Source organism: Miscanthus floridulus, chromosome 1 (genome assembly GCF_019320115.1).
Source record: "Miscanthus floridulus cultivar M001 chromosome 1, ASM1932011v1, whole genome shotgun sequence".
In the NCBI taxonomy this organism is placed as follows: domain Eukaryota; kingdom Viridiplantae; phylum Streptophyta; class Magnoliopsida; order Poales; family Poaceae; genus Miscanthus; species Miscanthus floridulus.
In genome coordinates this window covers 157445128-157469409 of record NC_089580.1, presented here as the reverse complement: position 1 = coordinate 157469409, position 24282 = coordinate 157445128, and the positions used below count along the sequence as shown (strand labels likewise).

At 43.9% G+C, this 24282-nt stretch overlaps 2 protein-coding genes and 2 long non-coding RNA genes across 10 annotated transcripts; all 4 read right to left on the bottom strand.

Moving 5' to 3' along the window:
• Window positions 1-3969: 3969 nt before the first annotated feature.
• LOC136499357 (uncharacterized) lies at window positions 3970-5480 on the bottom strand. Its single transcript, XR_010769981.1, has 4 exons — window positions 5319-5480; window positions 5132-5228; window positions 4094-4193; window positions 3970-4006 (listed from the first exon to the last, which is right to left on the bottom strand). It is a non-coding gene; the product is annotated as an uncharacterized lncRNA (long non-coding RNA).
• Window positions 5481-8344: 2864 nt separating this feature from the next.
• Window positions 8345-11945, bottom strand: LOC136499342 (cysteine-tryptophan domain-containing zinc finger protein 3-like). Of its 2 annotated transcripts, none has more exons than XM_066495033.1 (4): window positions 11510-11945; window positions 10111-10451; window positions 9237-9661; window positions 8345-9105 (listed from the first exon to the last, which is right to left on the bottom strand). In XM_066495033.1, exons 1-4 carry the CDS (start codon window positions 11678-11680, stop codon window positions 8522-8524), a joined length of 1521 nt encoding a protein of 506 aa, XP_066351130.1. In that variant the 5' UTR covers window positions 11681-11945; the 3' UTR covers window positions 8345-8521. The 2 variants fall into 2 exon arrangements, with proteins under 2 accessions (XP_066351130.1, XP_066351137.1); XM_066495040.1 differs by having other exon boundaries at window positions 8345-9102.
• A 2971-nt stretch (window positions 11946-14916) lies between these two features.
• Window positions 14917-17134, bottom strand: LOC136499335 (bidirectional sugar transporter SWEET12-like). Its single transcript, XM_066495028.1, has 5 exons — window positions 17092-17134; window positions 16741-16777; window positions 16215-16584; window positions 15937-16056; window positions 14917-15288 (listed from the first exon to the last, which is right to left on the bottom strand). Exons 1-5 carry the CDS (start codon window positions 17132-17134, stop codon window positions 14917-14919), a joined length of 942 nt encoding a protein of 313 aa, XP_066351125.1.
• A 1514-nt stretch (window positions 17135-18648) lies between these two features.
• On the bottom strand, window positions 18649-23555 carry LOC136499314 (uncharacterized). 6 transcript variants are annotated; one of them, XR_010769977.1, is made up of 5 exons: window positions 23032-23555; window positions 22316-22424; window positions 21086-22045; window positions 20089-20193; window positions 18649-19292 (listed from the first exon to the last, which is right to left on the bottom strand). It is a non-coding gene; the product is annotated as an uncharacterized lncRNA (long non-coding RNA). The 6 variants fall into 6 exon arrangements; XR_010769980.1 differs by having other exon boundaries at window positions 20089-21370; window positions 21764-22045; XR_010769979.1 differs by having other exon boundaries at window positions 20089-22045; window positions 22316-22442.
• Between the last annotated feature and the right edge of the window lie 727 nt (window positions 23556-24282).

Below are 24282 nucleotides of genomic sequence, written 5' to 3'. Positions count from 1 at the left end.
GTGCTTTCTACTTTGCATTATTTAAATGTCATATCACTTGTGTTATGCTCATTTGCCTTTGCTTCCACGTTTATACTCCGATGCAAATGAGCTTTGTTATTTGTACTCATGCTTAATTCATATCCTTTGAGTACATTGTGTTGGCTTGGGTCATATAAGCTTGACTAACATTTTTGTTCTTATTGACAAAAGCTTATATGAACCAAGCCCGTCAAAAACCTCACTCTTTAACATACTCGAGGTGGTATTGTCATCAATCACTAAAAAGGGGGAGATTGAAAGCATCTAGGCCCCTAGTTGGATTTCGGTGATTAATGTCAATACAAGATTACTATAACTAACGTGTGTTTTGTAGAGGCAATTAAGTTAGGTCATGGTAATGGTGATCGATTGGGCAATCGAGGTGGTCATGCCCCTATGATGGAAATCGTTTTGGTTTTCAAAGGATGGACGACAATGTTAAGGATGACTAGTTCTAAGTGTCGATTGGAGTTGGAGTGACACTTAGAGTAGTTTAGGACTTTGTTTTTCCTTTGGTCGTACTATTAAGGGGGGTATGGACGGGTAGCTTGACCTAGTTGAGTCTAGTGAGTTAGGTGTGGTGCACATTTATTAAAACTAGCTCTAGGTAGCTCCTATGAATGCCTAAGATCCTTTGGAGCAATCTTCATTCACATATGTTCTAGAGTTGGAAGTGAATAGAGGGTCAAATGCTGACCGGACGCTGGCTCCAGTGTGACCGGACGCTGGCCACAGGGTCCGATCAGTTCATTTGATCAACAGACTGCGTTCGGTGCGACCGGATGCTGAAGAGGTCAAGTGACCAAATGCTGAGAGGCAGCGTTCGGTCGACTCCAGTAAGGTTCCAGAGAAGGGAATCTGTGATCGGACGCGTCCGGTCAGTACTGACCGGACCCTGAGGGTTCAGCGTCCGGTTGAGTCCAGTAAGCATCCAGTGAGGGTTTCATGCGACCGGACGCATCCGGTCAGTGGTGACCGGACCCTGCCAGCGTTCGGTCAATACATTTTCACTGGCTCGCGGGTTGAACTGACCGGAGCATCCGGTCACCCCGCAGAAGCTCATAACGGTTCGTTTTTTAGGCGGCCTTATAAATAGAAGCTCCACTCGTGTGTGGAGTTACTTTTGCTCATTCCAACAGCTGAGAAACATGTTTGTGAGTGCCAAGAAGAGCAAGGTCCTAGTGAGGTGATTGAGATTTGAGAATCCAAGAGAGTAGCCTCATTAGTGAATCAAGAGAAGTCAAGTGTGCATCCATCTTCTCATTAGGCTTCGCGTGGTCAAGTGAGAGTTCATGCTTGTTACTCTTGGTGATCGCCATCACCTAGACGGCTTGGTGGTGATTGGGAGCTTGGTGATCACCCGGCGGAGCTTGTGGGTGACCCAACTCAAGTTGTGAGTGACTTTGGGTGATTCGCCGCAACGGAGTGTCGAAGAATCAACCCGTAGAGAGCACTTGATCCTTGCGCGGATCAAGGGGGAGCTACACCCTTGCGCGGGTGCTCCAACGAGGACTAGTGGAGAGTGGCGACTCTCCGATACCTCGGCAAAACATCGCCGCATTCCTCTCTCTCTTTACTTTGAGCATTTACTTTGAGTATTTACTTTGAGCAATTCAATACTTGTCTTTACATTCATAGAATTGCCATGCTAGAGTAAGTTTAGAACTTAGGTTACAAGTTCTTTATGCGTTAGTTTGATAGAAACACTTTTCTAGGCACAAGGGGTTAATTGGGCTATCCGTAGGTTTTGATTATTGCAAGAAAATTTAGAATTAGCCCAATTCACCCCTCCTCTTAGACATCTTGATCCTTTCACCCCCTTATAGCATCTGAAATAGTAAACTTGGCCACCATCAAGCACTTGCGGTTCAAGATGTCCCACTTCTTGCGCTCGAGATCATACTTCATACGCACTTCTGCATGATCTCGCTGCCGAGCAGTGAAATCAGCATCAAACTCGTTATCTTCCCTCACCGGGTCCACTGGCTCGGTAGGACACGGGGAGGTGAGCGCTAAGTCATTCTCGGACAGCGCAAGTGCGAGCTCATACTTCTCTCGCCATACTCTATAATTGCCCCCTTCTAGGGGTGGTATATGCGAGATGAATGCCATTGGGTTGAGTCCTGAAAAACATCGTCAGAGATAGTGAGAAAAAATATGTCATTATAATTGCATGCTTCAATTTAACGTTGGTCAAAATTAAAACATACAATATTCTTATACACTAATTCTATATCACCGTTGGACAGAAATAGAATTAATGCATGAAAAACTTATGATTAAATATTATAATATTGCTATTATCAACACTAGTCAGAAAAAGAACAATATTATAATTTACTGATTCAAATTTGACTACCCTTCAAATTAAATTCTCCCGTTGGTTCAAATTTAATTAGAAGATTATTAACTTTAATATTGCAGCGGAAACATAAAAAATTCATTATCTATTTTCAGAAGCATTGAACTTTTCTCAACTATTCTTTGAAAAATTATCCCCTTGTTTAAATTTTAACAGAGATATTAAACTAGACAAATATTATCAAAATTGCTTCTGAAAAATAAAACCTAAAGTCGTATGAACACTGTTCATTTGGCCCAAACCAGTTGAAACATCGAAAATCGGCCCGGCCTGTACTGTTTGCGTGGGCGCTGCAGCTTCCCAGGCCACAACCTGGGCCTAGGCTGGCAAACTCGTCTGCCGTGCGCGCCCGCCTGGGCCGAATGTTGGCCCACTCGCTCTCGTCCCTTGATCTGCATTGGACGGTCGCGCGCGCGTTGGTCGAACAAAACCCCCCGTCGTGGCGGCCTACCCGGAACCCTAACACATTCGTTGCCTCCCTTCCTCTCTCCTCGCCGCTCTCCTTCTTCCTCAGCGCAGCAGCAGCGAGCGGTGACCGAGCAAAAAAAAAGGGAGAGAACATGGCGCCGTTGCAGGCCCCTTCGCCGGCGCGCGCGCTCCCCACGTGGGTGAGCGCGCCGCCATCGAGCGGACTAGCAGCGGCACCCTTGGCCGGAGCTCGCACGTCTCGGATGTCTTCCCGTGCGCCAGCGAGGCGGCAGCGCGGTGCACGGCGAGGTAGGCCCCTTCCCCTCTTCCCCTTTCTCCTTTTCTTCATCTCCTTTTTGATTTTCTTCTCTGTTCTTCTCGGATTTCATCCGATTGGGGATTAGGGTTAGGGTTAAGTCAAGTTAGGGTTAGGGTTTGACTCACTGGAGTCACTATTCATCTTCCCCAGCGAGTTCTTCGTGGGTTTGAGCTCGGATTCGGGTTCTTCTTGAAGCTGAGTCCTTCTTCTTACTTCTTTCCTTCACCCTGTTAGGGTTAGGGTCCGGTGACCCTCTTTTAGATCCGAAAATCGAATCTCTGACCTCCTTCTAGCTGCTACTCGGTTTTCTCATCCTATAGGCTAGATCTATACCCAGTGAGGCGTCTGATACCATTGTTAAACCTAAAGCAAGATGTCTAGGCATAGAACTAGCATGTCTACTTGCTTTTGAATAAAACCGTGAGTCCTAAAACATCTACTAGTGCAGTAACAGTAGATAGAACGAGAGAGAGAGAGGTGAAGGGTGCAAACCATCGGCCGCTTTGGATGAAGATGGGCTCGCCATTGCAATGCTTGGCGATAACCTGGTGGCGGTGTCGAGTCGAAGGGCGGCGGTGCAGTAGAGGTCGCAGGGCAGCCCGACGTCGTAGCAGCCCCTCGGTGTAGATGCAGAGGCGGTGGCGGCGCTTCCCGTCGCTGGCAGCGCCCCCCTCCGTGATCGGTTAGGGTTTAGGACTATAGGTGGGGTGCTAGGCGGCTCAGGCGAACCTCGTGACTCGAGCGCCCCGGCCTCCACCTCCTATTTATGACGCTGTGCGACGGGGGCCCACCAACCATATTAGGGTTAGGCGCCCCCGATCAGGGCGCGGATCCAAGGGCCCAATAGGCCCAACTAACAACTTGGACTTTTCATCAGATCCGAGTAGATTAGGTCGCTACAATATGTACAACAAAAAATAACTTGTACTGTGAAATCCAAAAGTCTAGCTTTGAGATAGGAGAACAATTAGATGTGTCTCCACCTTGTTTGCTAAAGAACCTAGGTGTCTGTACAATGTGTATGTGATGGCTCTGGTGCGTGATAAACAAGGACAATAGCTCCACACACTCTTCCTCAAAAACCTGGGTACAATATCTATAATCAGTAGAATTCCCAGTCCAACTACAGATGCACTATATTGTGTATTCAGTCGACACAGCAACTTTAAAAGACCACGAAAGAGTGTCAATTCATCATCTGTTATAAGGGCCTCTTTGGTAGGGCTCCGGCTCCCGTACCTGTCAGCCGCCCACAGGCCGATAGGTGCCAGGGGGAGCCGGAGCCGCGGAGCCCGAAAAACGAGCTTCTCCGGCTCCGGTGGTGTCTGTGAGAGAGGAAAGGAGGAGAGAGAAAAACGGTTCCGATGAACAGTAGCCCCCTGTCGCCCCGTGGGCGGCCAATAGGTGAACAGGGGCGGGAGCCGGAGCCCTGCCAAAGAGGCCCTAAGTTTTATTAAATGTTCAATGACACATTTAACGAAATCAGGTAATAACCAGCACCGGAGGCTCTCCAGAACTGGGTGCAGAATGGATTTAAGAAACCATTTTCATCCTCTTACACGAGAATGCATATACATCACTATTGTACAGAAATCTGTAGCTCATAAATTCCAAGTGTATTTTACGCAATGAAGTGAGTACATGCAACACACATAAAAGCATAAAGGCATTCGGCTTAATTTGGGCACAGATAACAAAGTTCAACACACTACCTAATCCAACATTTACACTTCTTGGTTGTACTCTTTTCACAGTATCCACGGCCTGTATGGATTCTTCTACCTAGATCTTGTACCTCATCACTTTAATTCTTCCTATAAGAATTTTGCTTCCTGGTTTAAAATTTAAACCGAGTTGTCTAATTGCTTCAATGACTTGATAGCTAAGATGGTGTTATTTTTGGTTCATGTTAAGCCACAGGGACAACAAAACAGTTCAAGCAGGGACTGGGACCTGAGATAACATTATATGCACACTGTTCTCAAATGAATAACGATCTAAAAAATGTTGGTGAAAAATACCTGCTTCAACTCCAGTCTACATACTGATACAGTGATACTACATGAGGTGAAACTGATATTCGGTAGTACCAGCTAATCGCAAGCAATCTCCTCTGACCTGTTCAAGATTACACAAAGCATCAGGCAAAGAAAACGAAATGGATAAAAAATTAATATTTAGAGTTTCTTCTGCTAAGATGAAGCATACCCATTGAAACAGACACACATCAATGCATGCTTACACTACCGCAAGACGCAGCAGTACTGCTCCCAAATTCCAGAGCCTTGGTTCACATAATTTCCAATTTAGGAAAGGGATTAAGAGAATGCTTGATATCAAGTTCATATGTTCCAAACACAACATCATGCCCCTTCTCTACAGCTGCAATCTTTAAAAGAATCACCACCATACCTCACCCCCCACCACACACACAAGCAGAAAGCATAACTCATGTTACCTGTGCTGCCTCCAATAAGGAACTGAATGCCAGTAACCAAAAGTGGATGCTGCAAACTGTATGCAAACAGCGAATGGCAAAGGTAAATGTGGAGCACAGATCTCATCTTACATCAGTCTGAGTAAATTCATTTGTTTTCCACTGTAAAAATATACTGAGATAGCTGCAACCAGCATCATGGAGCACAGATTGCAATGTTAATCCAATATCAGCTGTTCACTGTGTGACATTCTGTGCAATTCCGATTTTTGAACACATCATCAGCTGCTTATTGATTCCATTGAAACCCGAACAAGTCTTAGTAGTTCATTCACATTGTTGAAGTTAAGATCCAAGACTGTTTTTACCGAAGCAAGGCCATCATCAACACCACCTATTTCCTTACTCCCAGCAGCACATGCAATCACAAACTCTGCTTTTCGAGTTGCATCGAATGCCAAGTTCACATCATTTGTCTAAAACAGTCAAGAGAGAAAAAAAATCAATATATACAGACACTATTACCGAATGGTGATGCACTGAAGTGGCATTATCCTAGCTTGGTTTGATATACGCAAATCAGACTTACAGTAATATACAGTTAGTGCTGATGGTTAAGAAACACAATCATAATCTACTTAATTTCAGGTTACTCGCGTACCTCAAATGGTATGGCCATATGACAGCATGAGAACAGGGGGCGGGGGAAGCTTATTCTTCTTCAGTCAAACTTAAATTATGTGCAGCTACTCCAAAATTCTCAACTTCATTTAATTTAGAGGCTTCTACCCCCTCCGTCCCAAAAAGAATGTAAATCTCGTTTCCTGAGGAATCAAAGAATCTTAAGTTTGACTAAGTGTATAGAAGACATTATCCATTTGGGTCTCTATTTAGGTTTATTATGAAAATATATACAATGATTAATCTAATGATAGTTATTACACATCATAAACATCAGTATCTTTTTATATGTATATGGTCAAAATTAAGAATGTTTGACTTCTTAGAAAACGAGATTTACATTCTTTCTGGGACGGAGGGAGTAAGTTCTAACTCATATCGTCGTCCGCCATTGCTATTGCTATGCTCAAACACAGCCATTATAATGAAAATGGGTGACATTAAGTGTATTGCCAGTGATCAGATCCTTGTGATCCGCATGGTTTTATTACCAACCAAAATGCTAACAACAGCCAGGGCAGCTACCTAATGAGGGCCTGTTCTTGTAACCTAACAAAACTTTTCTTCTTCCATTACTGAAATGATGTGTAGCTCTCTTGCGCATTTCAGCAAAGAAAAACGAGAGCCAGTGCCGTTTCCAATAATTCCATTGTTACTGTAATCATAGCTTGGCAATATAAAGCCTTGCAAGGGAGTCTTGAATGCTGGAGAACTGACTGGCCCAACCTTAACTAACTTATATCGTTATTAGTAATACTGATAGATGCTGAACTCCTTATTTATTTCCACTGTGAGTATTGTTAGTACAGAACAACTATAAAAAAAACTAAATCAGGTTATATAGTATTAGAAGGACGGGCCTGGTGCAAGCGGTAGAGTCTTACCGTCTGTGACCGGAAGGTCCCGGGTTCGAGTCGTGGTCTTCTCGCATTGCACAGGCAAGGGTAAGGCTTGCCACTGACACCCTTCCCCAGACCCCGCACAGAGCGGGAGCTCTCTACACTGGGTACGCTATTTTTAGATTATATAGTATTACATTGCGGGAGACTTTGGAGTCCAAAGGTTTTAGACTCAGTAGAACTAAAACTGAGTATATGAGATGTGACTTCGGCACTACTACTTGAGAGGAGGAAGATATTAGCTTGGAAGGTCAAGTAGTGCCTAGGAAGGATACCTTTCGATATTTAGGATCAATGCTACAGAGAGACGGGGATATTGGCCCCGTCCGCTTCGCTGAAAAAACAAGCCGAAACACTGTTCCGACTGATTTGTTGTGAGAGAAAAACACTGTTCTGGCTGAAAAAAACAAGCTGAAAAAGACGGATTATAAGAGAAGCGAACATGGCCATTGATGAAGATGTTAGCCATAGAATCAAAGCAGGGTGGATGGAGTGGCGCCAAGCATCTAGTGTCCTATGTGACAAAAGGGTACCACAGAAGCTAAAAGACAAGTTTTATAGAACGACGATTAGACCTGCTATGTTGTATGGTGCAGAATGTTGGCCTACGAAAAGACGACATGTTCAACAGATAAGTGTCGCGGAAATGCGTATATTGCGTTGGATTTGCGGTCGTACAAGAAAGGATCGAGTTCGGAATGATGATATACGTGATATATTAGGGGTAGCACCAATTGAACAAAAGCTTATCCAACACCGGTTGAGATGGTTTGGACATGTCCAACGGAGACCTCCAGAGGCACCGGTGCGTAGTGGAATCCTAAGCCAGGATAGTAACATGAAAAGAGGCAGAGGAAGACCGAAGTTGACTTGGGTAGAGGCAATAAAAAGAGACTTGAAAGGATGGAATATACCCAAAGACTTAGCCTTAGATAGGAGTGCTTGGAAAATAACTATTCACGTGCCTGAACCTTGATTGCTTCTGCTGGGTTTCAACTCTAGCCTACCCCAACTTGTTTGGAACTTAAAGGCTTTGTTGTTGTTGTTGTTGTTGTTGATGATGATGATAGTATTACATTGCGATCAATTCTGCCTGCTAGAAATAGGCCCTGACATTTCACACTTAGAAAGTTACAAACAAGATGGCAACAACAAATTGAAATTCAATTTCGAAAATGCTTCTCATTCAGGGACAGATACCAAGCTGAAAGTGAAATCAATTTGTTCTTGTTAACAGCCTGTTGGGACATTTAAAAAGGTACTTACATAGGCAAGTAATCTCAACAAGTGAGCTTGGTTGTGAACAGCTAGTGGCAAATGATTGCCTGGTACATGGGGTGAATTGCCACCCTTCAATGAGGCCTTTGATAATACATGGGGTGAATTGCCACCCTTCAAAGGAAAATTGACAACTTGATTAACAGGGTTCTGAATATCTTGATTATTGATTCTAAGGTGAAGTTTTTCTTTTTTAAATGACATGCCCAGCCGATGAGAAGTTCCACTACCTTGGTGAACTTCAATGTTCTTACTTTCATGTTGAACGGGGCCAGACTCTTGTTCAAAGCTGTAGCCATTCTGTCAAAAGAATGCTGATCAGGTAGCGGTGAACGGTCCTCCATATTAAAGTCCTTTTTATCACCAGAAGGATGTTCTTTCTTCTCACTGTGAAAGGGTACATCCAAAGCATTAACATTCTTGACGTTTTCCAATAAATCATACCCTGAAGCAATATTTTCCTTGCGTAAAGACATGTCACTAGTTTCATGTGAACCCTTCATTGTTTTTGCCTTTGCAAGCAAAAATTTAGGTTCATCAGGAACTTCCACATCATCTGAATCACACATGTGGTCCTGGCCTCTGTCAATTTGATGCCAATCCTCAGTTTTAGTTTTCTTATATGTTTTCTGTTCATCTTGATCAATCCCTATTTTAGTCTTTACCTTGGGATGAGCCTTGGTCCTTTCCATAATACCTTCTGGGCATAAACAATGAAATTATGTGTCAGCAAGAAATTTGGATAACGGAAGGCAACACAGAATGAAAACTTATTAGAAGGTATGTGTATCAGACAGATCATACATAAAGAAAAAAGAAAAAGGAAAGAACCTTCATCTGAGTAGCTACTGTGATTCTTGTGCTTAGGCTTCAGCTTTTCAGAAATGAGATCAGCTGATTTGCTCACTGGCCTGGGACCATGTTTGCTCACAGAATCTCTCTCGGAACTGTAGCGTGTGTCATCAGTAGTTCTTTCATCTCTGATAGGGTCCTGTTGGTTGCTCATGGAAGGAGTCAAAGATGGTGTGTGGTAAGAACTCTCAGCCAGATCTTTTCCATTGCTTGGAGAATTTTTCCTTTTCCTACTACGTTCAAACTGTCCACTTATATTATAGGCGCTGGATGCTGCTGTACCTGTACCTGCAGTATGAGGACTACCTGAAGAAAAAGTTGTGGCAGTCGCTGGAATGGCAAACAATGCATTCAGAGCCTCTGTTGTTTCATCCTCACTGATGTCACATCTATTCATCCCAGGCCTGCAAATAATTTGAATTATTTTTTAGTAATGGAAAATTTGTGCTCTTATTATACTTATGATCCAAGGATCATATGAACCCATTCTGAAAAGATACTACATAGCTGTTGCATTTGCACACCTCATTGTACTTACACAGCTCACGGGGCACTTAGCAAAATAGGTGGAGAATTAGAATGCAAGATAATTCCAAAACTAATAAGTATAACGAAATTTAGCTATGTTATAAGAAATGGCATTGAGGTATACGTTTAGTTGATTTTCTCTTTTTCTTCAAAATGATAATTGCTTTGAGTATACGCTAACCGGGTAACTGATAACTCACAAAATGTAAGATGCTCATTTGTCATATGCAAACATTGCTGCACTATAAAGAAGGATAGACAAATGGATATACGTGGACCACAAAAAAATCAAGTATTTCAAGCCTAAGCATAGATTTGAACTTACAGCCAGTGAAGCATGGTACATTTCCACTTTTTTGGAAGCATAGAAAGGTTCGTTCCATAGGGTAGAAGACGCAATTTCTGGCATATGTCACAGCGTACCCAGTGGTCCTTGATCACAACTGGTGCAGGAACAGGATCTGCATTCCTAGTTGCTACACTGCTGGTCGGCTGCATATACAACTGTCCGTGCTTTACACTGGCTGGGATCTCCTTCCTTGCAAAACCAACTTCAAACCCATTCTCGTTATTTGTGTTCATCATCTTCTCGTTTTGGCTGGCAGGCACTTGGATGTTAACCTCCTTGTTCATGATTGCACTAGCATCACCTTTATATTTTCTAGTCTTTGTATCCATTTCCCCAGACCCCGCACAAAACACAACAACTGTTACACTACTAATCTATTGCACAATGCTGAGAAGAGACATGTTGCAACCCGAAATACCAAATGATACTCAGAATGTAGAATGGGAAAAAGTTCATACAGTTAACAGTCCTAAATATAGAAGTATCTGTAAACCCTTTAACCCTTGCTAAAAAATTGTACATCTTCAATTTGTTATGTTTAGTCCCATATGGAAATTGATGGTGGGAGACCAGAGATCACAACTCATAAGGTGGGGCCAGCCAGCAGCCGCAACTCTCGCCCATTGGGCTAGTCTTTTTTGGGTTAATTTAGACCCAATCCTTTGGTTGGTTATGGGCTTCCGTGGATCTGGGTCTGCTAGGGAGTATGGTGAGCTAACACAGTTAAAAATAGCCAACACTACTTTTTAATCACCCTGGTTAGCTGGTCTTTTAGCACAGAACAAAAATCAATTAGTGCATATCACGAGACCATGAAACATTTACCATTCAATTTCCTTGTAGAGATGAAGCCATGAAAACGCTCGGCCAAATTTGACAATTGAGGTACCACCACATAGATATGTACCACTATTCATTTCCCGGAATCAAACAGTGAAACAGAGGAATGCACTCCCTCGCACCACTTAAGGGCTTGTTTGGATGCCCATGTTTCCACCTTGATCCATGTGTGTTGAGGTGGGTTGGTGTGCTAGTTTGAATTCCACACCCATCCACCCCAACACACATGGATTGAAGTGGATTAATGAGCATCAAAACAAGGCCTACTGTACTAGGACGCTGAATGTATACTCAGAGCGCTCACTGAACCAAAGCAGGCCAACTGATGAAGTATTGAAGCGCCAAGCCAAACCATACAAAGCTCCCAAAACCACTCTGGCGAAGAATTTGGCTGTTGGAGCAGCTCCGCTTACCGAAGTGAATTGGGCCCCTCCCGCACCGAATTCAGCAGCACAAACAAACCACCGCGGAATCAACTGTAGCCCGAGAGCGTGAGGGAGGAGGGCAGCCAGGCCTGGGAGGCGGGGGTACTCACAATGTAGGAGAGAGCGACGTCGGGGTCGACGAAGGCCTCGCCGTCGGTGTCGGAGCAGGCCTCCCCCTCCTCAAGCTCCTCTGTCTCGCCCGCCACCCTGCCGCTCCGGGACCCCGCGCTCTCCCGCCACGCTCCTCGCAGCGACTGCATCCCGCGGCCCACAAGCTGCATCAGCAGGCTCCTTCCGGCCCCGCGCGGGGCCGAGCTGACCCGGCGAAGGTCCTCTCACCGCACGGGGAGGTTTCGTCCCGTCGACGTCTCGATCGAGGTCCTCGCCCTAGGTTTCGACAACCAAAACTTGCTTGCGCGCAGTGCAGTGGCCGTGTCGCGTTGGTAGGTTGGCCGGCCGTGTCGGGATGGTGAAGGTGGGCACGGCGGCCTGTTTGTTTCGGGTTGCGTCTTCTCGCCGCAGCCGCTGTTTTCTTCCTCTCCGGCTTCTCCCGCTCTTCCACGGCTCTACCGAACTACTGATCCCGCTGCTGTTTTTTTTTTGGGTGATGCGGCCTGCGGGCTGCGGGCTGCGGCGGTTGGAACGGGACGAATATTTTGGGTGCTCTTTCAGGTAGTCGTACGAGTCATGCCGATCGCGTGGCGCCGTCACGTGGCTACCTACAGGACCGATCAGTGAAATGGTCCAAGGGACGCACGGCCCGTGAATAGCCCAATGCGCGGGCGCACCGGCCCATGAGCATGAGTAAGGGCCTATTTGATACCTCGGATTAGCTCCTGAACTAATTTATAGCTTGCTTTGATGGAAAATCCTGACCATTTGCTATTGTAGATATCATACCAACTATAATTTGTTTCGATTCTATTATTATAATAAAGAAATTTGTATATTGGGTTACATGCACAAGCCATTATTCATGAGAATATCATGTTTCACTAGAAGCAAGATACAATTCTTTCATTTTACTTTACTTCAGAATTCCACTATAAATATTTGCTTGGGAGCGGGAACTATGATATTCGAATGAACAATATAATCCCCATACGTAGGGCATTGAAGAAAAATAAATCTTATACGTTTCGCTGCGGTCTAATCCATCATAATCCGTATAGAGATTAGAGTGGATTGAAATGTAGCCAAATAAGCCCTAACGATCGCCTCACCGTAAGTACACAAGAGGCATATGTGGCGATCTTGCTACTTCAGTTGGTAGTGAGCTAAGCAAATTGGGTTATTTGAAATTAGCATTGCGCCTCTAGCTTTATAGTCACGCTGTCCTCCTTCTGTTTGCATTGTTATATACTCCGGTCCCAAAATAAAATAAGTCTCCATCTTATATTTCAAAGAGTTAAACAATCTTAACTTTGACTAAATATGTACCCAAAAAATACTAATATTTGTGATATCAAATAAGCATCATTAGATTAATCACGTCATATATTTTCATAGTAAATAAACCTATTTGAAGATACACATGTTGATACTATTTTCTTTAAACCTATAGTCAAAGTTAAGATTAGTTGACTCATCGAAATGTGAGATGAAGATTTATCTGGGACGGAGGGAGTAGTAGTTTAGGCTGATCACCAGGAGCTGGTTGCAACTTGCAAAGATGTACATCAGAGTTTGTTCCCACTGTTCATGCTATTATTGGGCCTGTCTATATAGTACAGCAGCTCCAGTTTTGACTGGTCATTTCTAGCTGTGGACATACTCGGCGTGTTCGCTGGTTGGTTTCTGGGCTGGTTTTGGCTGACTGGTGCTGATTTGTTGTGAGAGAAAAACACTGTTGGCTGGTTGAATAAGCTTGGCTGAAACCAATAAACGAACAGGGTGACTGAAGCTATCTGTCTGAGATTTTTTTTTATTTGAGACTAAATACATACATTTAAGCCACCTTATTTTGTTTTACAAAGTTCAAATCCTGGAGTAGTTTTCGCCAGCAAAAAAGGCCGTTTCGTACGTACGTATATGCTCAGAAAGTAGACGCGCGCGCGCGCGCACACACACACAAAGTAATACGTGAATGATGGAATCTGCGTGCTTCTCATGACACCATGTTGATAGTACTCAATCTTTTGTGGCTTTAATTTAGTTATTAGGAGTGCTAAGTGACCTTTATCATGGGATGATATATAGTACCAGTAGTGGATCTTACTAATATATTAAGGTGTTGTATGTATAATGTATACCTTGCCTTTAATTTCTCTGGGACTGAGAGCGAGCCATGAACGCTTCCGGATGCGTCTATCTCAGTATCTCTCTGTAGTGGGTGCGGTGATCACGCACGCACAAGGCATTGCGGCAACGCCCCTACCGTACCAAAAGGAAAGAGCATGAGGAGAGGATGATGGACGATATCGACAACGATATATATCCAACCAAGCAATCACTCGGACTAATATAATAATTTATTTACTAATCGTAGTGCAATCAGTGCGCAATCTCATCTCCAACAAAAGCAGAATGCAACAAGCATTTCTCTCTGATCGACAGATGAAGCAAGATGGAGACGAAATAATTAAAGTAATACACATGGGCTAGCTAGCTTTATTGACCGGACCATCGGAGAGATTACGTAATACACTAAGAGAGAATTTCTTATTTGACACTGGAAAAATGAGTCGTTCTTTTTTTGATCCTGAAATTTTCTTCGTTCCCTATTTGACACTTACTTCAACTTTCATCCCTAATTTGACACTACCGTCAAATCCGTTAGCTAACGATGTTAACTGGCTGTTAAAAAGACGTTTTTGCCCCTAGAAAAAAACGGCGAAGCAAATTTGAGAGAAAAAAAAACCTGCGCCCGTCTCTGATGCATGCGCCCAGCTGCAAAAAAAAGGCACAGTTTTTTTTCTCTCAAATTTGCTTCGCCGTTTTTTTTTCTAGGGGCAAAAACGTCTTTTTAACAGCCAGTTAACACCGTTAGCTAACGGATTTGACGGTAGTGTTAAATTAGAGATGAAAGTTGAAATGAGTGTCAAATAGAGAACGAAGAAAATTTCAGAGCCAAGAAAGGAACGACTCATTTTTCCAGTGTCAAATAAGGAATTCTCTCGTAAACTAATGACACCGTACGGACATCCATCTGATCCGGCTATCGATCATAATCATAAGCTAGCTAGCTGATTGATGATAGAGGCGTATACAACAGGCATACGATACAGACAACATATATATTGGTAGAAGAGACAGGAATAACGCGACCTTACACACATACGAGCATATATGGGCACCACAGGAGACATTCATTCGTACCTACAGTGTACATGTATATATTGCTAGGCGTCTACTTGTACCGTGGTGCCGCGCGCGATACATATATAGGTCGTCGTACACGCATGCATATTACTATAGTACACAAAGTAAAATGAATAATCGAAGGCGAGCAGCAATAGTTAGGTTAGTCGTGCATGTATAGTAGCTAGCTCCGGAGCATGTGTCGATTGTGCATGGATCAGACCACCTCAACGGCCGTCTGATGCGCGGTCATCATCACCATCGCCGGAGGCGGCGGAAGCGGCAGCGGCGGCGCCCTCTCCGCTGGCAGCAGTGGCGGCGGCGGCGGCGGCATGATGTCCACGACGACGTTCTTGGGCCCCTCGTCGTCGTCGGTTCTCACGGCCACGGCTTCCCCGTCGGCCTCGGCGTCGGCGTGGGCCTGCTGCAGCTGCTGCTCCTTCTCGGCGTCGGCGTCGGCGTCGGCCTGCACCGCCGCCTGCTGCTGCATCTCCGACACGGCGCCGTTCTTCTCGGGGTTCCGGTTCCGGTACACGAAGTAGAGGGCCATCTGGGCCAGGCCGAATAGCAGGCCCAGCACGTTCGGCATCTGCACACACACACGCAGCAGCAGGACGCTCATGCATGAGTGAACCAATTATTAAGAATCAACTACATATAATATTTTTGCCCTAAAAAGATGAATAGCTAAATATATTTTTCCTGAGATCAACTGGCAGCTAATTAGTCGCAGGTGTGTTTGCAGGCTTTTCAAGAACACGGGAGTTTGGCCTATGCTAATATAAGCATCTGATTATACAACACCACTTTTTCATCTGGCCTTTTACGCTTGCAAGTACGCATTAATTACTCTGCATGCTTTTGCAAAGACATACTTGTAGTGCATGTCACCACCAGTAAACACATACATATATTTGCACTACAGAGTATGATATATACTATGATCAGATCTTTTTGTTAGGTTCTGTAGACAGAAAAACAGCTGGGTCGTGGGTGGTGACACAAACGCAAACACCTGTACTTTCACTATGCGTGATTACATAATAAAAAGGTACGTGTATTAAACCAATTAACAGCACCTTAACTAGCTAGCTAAGGCTGTACGTATATATCTACATACCTTTGCAAGCCTGCTTTCAAAAGTGAGAAAAGCTAGCCGCACGAGATGATAAAAAAGCGCGGGAAAAGAAATACAGGAGATGGCATCCAACAAGAATGCGCTTGCGTGCGTGCTTACCGCGACGAAGAAATCTTTCATGAGGAGGCCGTAGAAGAACCAGACGACGGCACTGACGGTGAGGAAGAAGGAGAGCCAGAAGGGCATGAACTCCACGCTCTTGGTCCTGATCACTTGCCGCTGTTATATATCGAGAAAAAAACTATTTAGTTAACAGCCCGGCCGTACGTTTAATTTCTAGCTAGCTAGTTAATTACTAGCTGCCAAAGTAATTAGTAATACTCCTATACACTACTGGACACTACGGTAGACACAACAGCAGCTATAGCTTAGCTTACGATGATGGTGAGAGGAGCGACGAAGACGGCGAGGGCGAAGGCAGCGCCAACGCCGCCGGCGATGGAGACGCGGCGCTGTCCGTCGACGTAGAACTGCAGGAAGGCGACCATGGCCCCAAAGAGTCCCATGTTCATGGTGCACAGCAGCTTGACGGTGAAAGCCATGGCGGGCTTGGGCGCGTAGGTGAGGTAGATGGCGAGGTAGATGGATTCGACGACGCAGGCGATGGTGTTGATGGAGAGGAGGAGGACGTCGATGCTGAGCAGCGCGTAGTAGAGCCACAGCATTGCGCTCAGCAGCGCCACCACGTACGGCACCGACTGGAACGACTCCGTCGACTTCTTCTTGTAAACACGGTAGAACGTTGGCCTGCATATTTATGTTTTATGTTTACATCATATATATCATAGAGGTGATCGATGATGATTATTAGGAGCTAGCTAGCTAGAGCTGTAGCGTCCGTGAGAGACAAGCTAATTTCTGATTCTGAACAATATGTTATCCTGCTCTGGTAGAGATACTCACACTGGTGCAAGGGTGACCAGGAATGATAGGATGTTGCCTGCAAAAACAGACCAGGGGAAAATTAGCTCATTTATTTACATTCATATTGAACATGATGTATAGCAACTCTGAACTGATATATTAGCTTGTCACTTGCCAGCAGAACTTTGCCTTAGAAAAAAAAAAGCTAGGACAGTTTCTATATATTTCAATTCAGCGACAAACTAACTAAGTGTTTACTACTGTTTAACTGTTTGTCAAGGGGTGAGGTTAGCAAAAGTAGCTAGAGACAACTACTGCGCTAATTTGTGAGAAAATAATGCAGCACATCTTCCACAAAAGAAACCTGTGAGCATGCATGCATATGTATACCTAGGATCCCCACAGCAAAGACCACCGGGTGCCCAGTAATCATCTTGAAGGGTATGTATATATGCTCAGCACTTCAGCAGTAGTCTCGATCTCAGCTCTCTCTATAGCTGCCTACCTAATAAGATGGAGAGCGAGCAACAGGGAGATCCCTGCTGTCTTAGCCTCTTGGGTGATAGCTTGTCTTGCTTCTGTTGGTCTCTCTACTGCATGGCCTGACACAATGCGAGCTCCCTTCCTGGCCACCCCATGGTATTTATAGAGGGCCCGATGGAGAGGAGCCGCTCGCGCTGTCACTTAAAAAAAGAACTCGATAACTAATAAGTAATCTGATGAGGAGAGGGTCTTTGCTGGTTTGCTGAATTATGGATCAGTTGAGTGTTGAGAGAGAGCTTTGCCCTTCTTCCTGCCGGTCCGGTGGTGGTGGTGCATACGTGTGGGCGGGCGCACTTGACACCCCGATCCTAATCACATCCTCGCCTGGCTTATGTGTCAGTAATCCGCGACATGTCGCACTAAGGAGGCGTCTCAGCTGATGACACATGTAAATTTACTTGGCTTCGATCATGCCGTGTACATGTATCGATCTCCCTCGTTTGTTCAGGATAACACGAGCGCACATGTGTTTTCTGTTCATCGATCTAGCTACTAATTAATATAACTGGACTTTGAGTTCTCATTGCTGGCGATTAATCCGTTTAGAAAGCGGCCGGGGCATAAGTTCTAGGCAAATAATAGTTGTTTGGGCCTTTGGGGGCATGCAGCATAACCTGGCAAAGTTGCAATCATGCGAGTAAAATACTAATACATCAACTTTTGTTTTACCAAATTAAAGTAACTGCTGTGAAAAATCTATAGAGAAAAATAAAGGTAGGTGCTGTGAAAAATCCTTACCAGCAACTACCGTGTACCCTTAGTGGCACGGTTATTGCTTTGGACCACCGCGACGTACGACCATGCTGCATGCACTTGCTACGCGGTCTCGGCCGGGCGCGTCAAGAAGTACGTCTAGCGCGATAAAGCAAGGGAGAGCAGGTAGCACAGCACCGATGGATGAGCAGGTTACTACACACACGTCGTTAGGCCGCGACGCGATCAGGACCGTCCACTTGCGCAGCCTATAGTACGATTGAGGCGAGATCCCCGCCGTAGACGTGCGTGCGTGCCCGGCGAGCTGGCTGTCCAGGGGTTATTTTATATATATTTGGTACCCGGGTTCAGTACCCAGACACATTGACAGCCCAGCGAGCTACAGGCTGCGTCCCACCAGACTTTTTTTTCGGCAATGCTTTTTAGGCTGGTTTTTAACGTGATTTTTTTCCGTGCAACTTTTTTATGTCCGTGGCTAGTTTTTTTTTGCGCAGTTTTCTTATATCCGTAATTTTTTCCCATGTAGCCTTTTGATGTCCGTGATTTGAGGCAACTTTTGCCATGTGTTTTTTTGGATTTTTTTTTATTCTTCGTTCACCAGGCATTAGGAAATGACTTAACAAAGCAAATTGTGCGCCAAATATTTGATATTGAAAAACGACTTTTCATTCGGTAGAATTTGTTTTCATTTGTCACAAATAATGGCATCCGTAATTGTAAAAAACTCATCTTTTCCTACCTTGATAAACTGAGAAGCTCAAATTTACAACTTTAAATACAGACATTTGTGATCACTACATAACATCATATATGAAACTAATACAAGAATCTGCACTAAAGCAAACACTTCGACCTCCTGGTGGAGCATGACAGGTGCTAGCCAAATCCCAACTGATCCAACGTCCATCCTAGAGCTCCATGGCCAGCTTGGGTGCAGTAGCATCCCACAGATACATTTTGCGCTCTCTCGGTAGCAGTAGCATCCGGCAGCGTGACACTAATGCCGACGTCAACGCCCGTCGCTCTCGTTTGTTGGCTGCAAAAATGCAGCGCTGAAGTTCCAGCTCTTCAGCTTCCTGTTGCTGCCCAAGGCCCATCGATTCACCAATTCTTGACCCTGCTGCATGTGAACAGATGAGAAAGAAATCATCAACAAATGCTATGTGTAGAAAATATAAATAGAAAGCATCTAAATCTGATGATACGATGAGTTAATGAATAATCGATATCAGAATGAGTTCTGGCAAGTGAAGCTGAATCAAGCTGCTACTTCTACAGATGTGCAAGTCGTTGCTTGGCTCCAAGCTAGCCAGGTAACTGAGTTCAGCTCAAAGCTGAAGACAAAGGCAATCAATCATTCATATGTCAGGCTAAGGTGTGCAGTACAACTGAGTATAGTTGAACTGTATAAATCACATTTCAAGCCACAAATCTTTTGTTGCAAAAATGAACACACATTCTAATTAGCCTGATGAAATTTGTAAGATCAGCACACAAGCAAACACAATTTAGCACTATTTAGATCGCACCAAGCAAATGAACCTGCACTCATGGCAAGATGCTGCCGGTGGAGCAAGCATTAAAAAAAGCAAGGGGTGGGTGAACACATTGACGGGTCCCTTGTGATAGGTGGTGCATTTAGGCACGACAATCTAGCTCATAGTGCATAAGAGATTAGTTCTTAACAACAATCATTTGATCACTTCTGAAACAGAAATAAAACCCCAAACGTTTTTTTCATAAAACAGTCCACACATCATTAAACAACATGTTTCTCTCATTAAACCAGGCGGTGTGGTGGTACTGAATATTAAGTTTGCAAAAAGGCCAAGCTCACATGTGTTGCTGTGATATTCATCCAGATGAAATGCATGCTGATGGCCACTATATACTCTTTTCGGAAAAAATAAAATTAACATGTTTTCAATTAACCAAGAGAAGGAAAATAATTGTGAACTACATCATAAATCAATTAAGCCTATGTATGGCAACCTACGTTCGGCTGCCTATTTTCTCACCAAATTTGTATGAGTGACCTGCGAGAGGTAAGGCTAGCTTACAGCATATATGTTCGTCAAAATAAACTGAAACTAAAAAGTACTTTCTTTATACTAAATGAAAATAATGTACCTTAGACGAGAGGGCTACAGAATGACTAATCAACCTGCATGGAGGGGTGCTCACTTGATGGATCCACATAACTCGCACAGAACATGTTGGAGTGTTTGTTGTAGTCTATGAAATAGACCAAATGCTTAGTATAGGCAGCTACCAAACAAAAGCCAATTGCAAATAAGCAGATGTATGGAAAATGGACAGCTGCTACCAGCAAAAAAAAACTTTGGGCCCTAAAAGTATAATTTACAAGCTACTGTAACACACAATTTTCACCCTGCACAAATTATACTTATGTGATGTCTTTCTCAAACCTGCACAAATTGTAAGACACAGTTGTTATGCCATGGTTGCTACTTGGTAAAATTAGGTTCCTGGTGGCAAATAATGTCAAATGTACATGTAAAATACTATATATATTCAAAATATTGGTATGTTCAATGTGACTCAAGAAAAAAGGCAGTTTATCATACTGTGTAAATGGTGACAGCTAGCACCAATGCGTGCACAGAAAAACTTACATTTTTTGGAGTCTATCATATAGTTTCCTTGTCACAAATAATGGCTTTATGATTTTAAAAAATAACTGTGCAAACACTCCAGATTAATGATGCCCAGTATGAAGGAAGCTGAATTGGAATTGAGGCATATAACTATTTTGCACCACATGCAGGGCATGATATATGCATTGTATTATCAGCTGTGGATTGCATGATCAAACAAGCCATTGGGAAAAAAAAGCTAGCTGACAGCAGATTTGGTTAAAACCTGTACTCACAAACAGAAGCATCAAAGCAATATGGTATATAATATAATCTAAGAAAAATGACAAGGAGTTACAAAAATACAATATCAACTTATGTTCCTATCTAGTGAGATCTGAACTGAATCAGGACTAACATTCTTGAGACTGTCAACTTAAATGGATAGCTAAGAAAAGAAAAAAAAGTTCCCCTGTATAATCAGTAAAACTACATGAGCTTGAGAGGAGCATGGAGAAGGTTTTGCATACATGAATATCGCAATCGCATGCTCACAGTTGCCATTTCTCGAGGTCAGGACATGAGACTAATATGAAACAGACTACACTGATTTTAAATAACAAAATTGAATTAAAGATCGAATCAGGAACTATTTCATGTTTTGGAAATGTTGTGCTTATATTGAAAGCAAATGTGAGCTTAAACCTTGTGTTGGGGGGGATGCCAGCTTACAAGCCAAAACTCCAGTGGCGCAACATTGCAGCCTCACAAACTATCAGAACAGAGATAATTGTGCTGCATTATTACAAAGGTATCTGTCCACAATTTCAGGACATGGCATGTCAAATGAAAATTGAGAATAATGGGAGAGATACGCAACTAAGAGATGACTATATAAGATGAAATCACATACTGAAAGTGGATATGCTATCATTTGGACAAATCATAATTACTATCTAAATGGATTAATGACAACTTGTGCATTTTGTTTTCTAAACTGTCAATTTAATATTAGAAGCAATCTGCCAATGTAAAAAAAACTCACTCTTGGACTAACCATGTGAGAGAACTCAATATAGTAACATTCACACAAACATGGAGCATGCATCAGCATCACCAAACAATCGATGACCACAAACAGTCGCCACCAATGTTGGTGATCAACAAACATAACAGGAGAGTCGAATAAAAGGAGGGTAGCATGCTACCTGACTCGACAAAGATCATTTGTGAAGTTAATATGAAGAAATCCGGCACATTGTGGAGGAAAAGCTGTTGCAGACAAGATTTGGATTGCCGGTGCCATCCAACGGTTGTGTGGCCACTGCCAACTCTCGGGAAGATGGGGAGCGGTAGCCGCTGTAAGGAGTTGGGGAGAATCCGATGCTGCTTCTCTAGATAAGGGGAGCAACAACAGCCATTGCTGGAGGAAAAGGGAAGGAGCCGCCACTCACAGGAAGCGGAGGAGCCTCTGCTCGAGAACATCTTGGCTACACAAAAAAAGCTCCTAATGACTTCTGAATTTAATTTTAGGTTTAAAATAATTATGTATATCAGCTAAATATCATTGTACAAAATATATATGGTTGTAATGACTAATGAAACCAGAGAAGAAAGGCAATAATAATCAAGAACAGACAACTAGTATCACCAAATGAGAAGGAGCGATGGATATGCCCAATTTGATCGACCCAACATGTGTGAACTCATCGGCTCAAAAGGAAATAGAAAAGGCAGACCATAATGTGGGGCGACCTCACCTTGCATAGGCCACAGAGCTGCTGCACGAGGTAACCATGATAGCAGTCACCGGCTCGCATCTCCTTTCCGCCATCCACCTCGCGAGTCCGCTCTTTCATCTGCTGACACCTGCATCAACACCACAGTCTAAAATGTGACATTTAGACTTTTGATTTCTAAGAATATGTAACCTCAAATAAAAATACATATGTTGTAATGTAACTATTTTTTTAAAAAATGGGACTGGAGAGAGAGTCCCTGCCCTTTCAAGAAGGCTTAAATGTTGCTACCTACAGGAATTGAACTCACAGCCTCAAAGAGCAGTACTCTAGCCTGCATCCTGTGACCAGCCGGCCACACAACCCTCCCTCAATGTAAATGTGTTTTTCAATGAATAATGCAGAAGTAATAATTCTATGTCCTCAATCCACCCAGTCGTTGGCATATTGATGATTAATTAAATAGAATATTTGACCAACAGAGATCCTACAACTCGCAGTTGGAATCAGAGGGAGCAAAGATCAAGGTTTGATATCCAATTCGTTATTGCCAGGCAAAGGAGAACTTCAAACATATTCACATGGACGCAGATGGCAAAACGTTGATCCTTTATACATGTGCAATCGAAAGTGCCATTGACGGTTGTTAAATGCAGGACAACTATATGGTTCAGCTACCAAGCATTAGCAAGTCATTTTCAACCAGGAATGCTACATATAAAAAATACAGTAGTTACCAGAATAATAATCCATCACTTCTGGCCTTACTGAGTCCATATCCCTTTAATTACATCTGGCTTGTACCTGCAAGAAGAATCCTCCCCAACTACCTACAAATCAAACTGTCATAAATCTCTTCCAAAAACTAACCAACCATGCTCCTTTGCCTGATGGAATATTCCCACACACTATCTTGAGCTGATTAACTATGATCCAATTAACAATTTTCAAACTTGAGAAGAAATGAATATACTGCCTACAAGAAAGAAGGTGCATGTATCAAAGACTGAAAATAACAAGCGTGTTCCACGGATGGTGGAGGCATTGATACTTCTCTCCGCCTCCTCGATTAATAGTTAAGACCATCTGCACATACACAGCCTATTAATTTATTAAACTACTGCATAATAATCCATCTAGTTCTATACGGGAATAGTTGCAAAATAATCACTACGCTTAGAACTGGAATATATACAAATGCAAGTCCTGACTGTGCAATAAAGGGGCCAATTTGGATCTTTCTAGATTGTGCACCCGATCTCCCGTGGACGGTCAGCCTGCATTCCCAATCCTGAGCTCCCCGCCTCCGCAAGCGACTCTGCCCTCCATAGCACCCGGAACGCCCTAGGACAGTTGTTGACAGCATGGTTGCAGGGCACCTGGTTGCTAGGTTGCTCGTATGACACGAGACGGCGCCTGCTCCGGCCGCAGTTGTGGATCCACGAGGTCGCTGGTTGCTCCGTCGAAACCTAGAAAGGGGAAAGTGGGTCGGACAATGCAAAAAATAAATTGTACAACTATCTGTAAACCACAGTGCAAGATCTGTGTATCAAGGCGGACAAGACGGGCCTAAGTTCAACAAGTGCTACTTCGGAAGCAAACGGTTAATGTTGTGAGCCAGAGACTTCAGAGTTTTATATATGGAAATCCGGACCTGAAATTACGGTGGACCTCGTGGGTCTCGCAGAGGATAGGGAGGAGCAGGACTCGTACCATACCTCGATTCGGATAACCTGATGAACATGCTGCTGTCCCACAGCCGGATTGCGTTGCTTCTCAGCTAACTCGGCATCCTGCCTCCCGGATCGAGGTGCGGCAAGGCGGGTAACGGCGTCGGAAGGGCGGCGAGGGCCCACGCACCGCTGCAGGGAGGGGGCGAGGCCCGCGCGCCACCGCCCATAGATAGAGGGCCGCGCGCGCACCGCCGGCTTGGAGGAAGAGCCACACGCACTGCCGGCTTGGAGGAAGAGCCACACGCACCACCACTG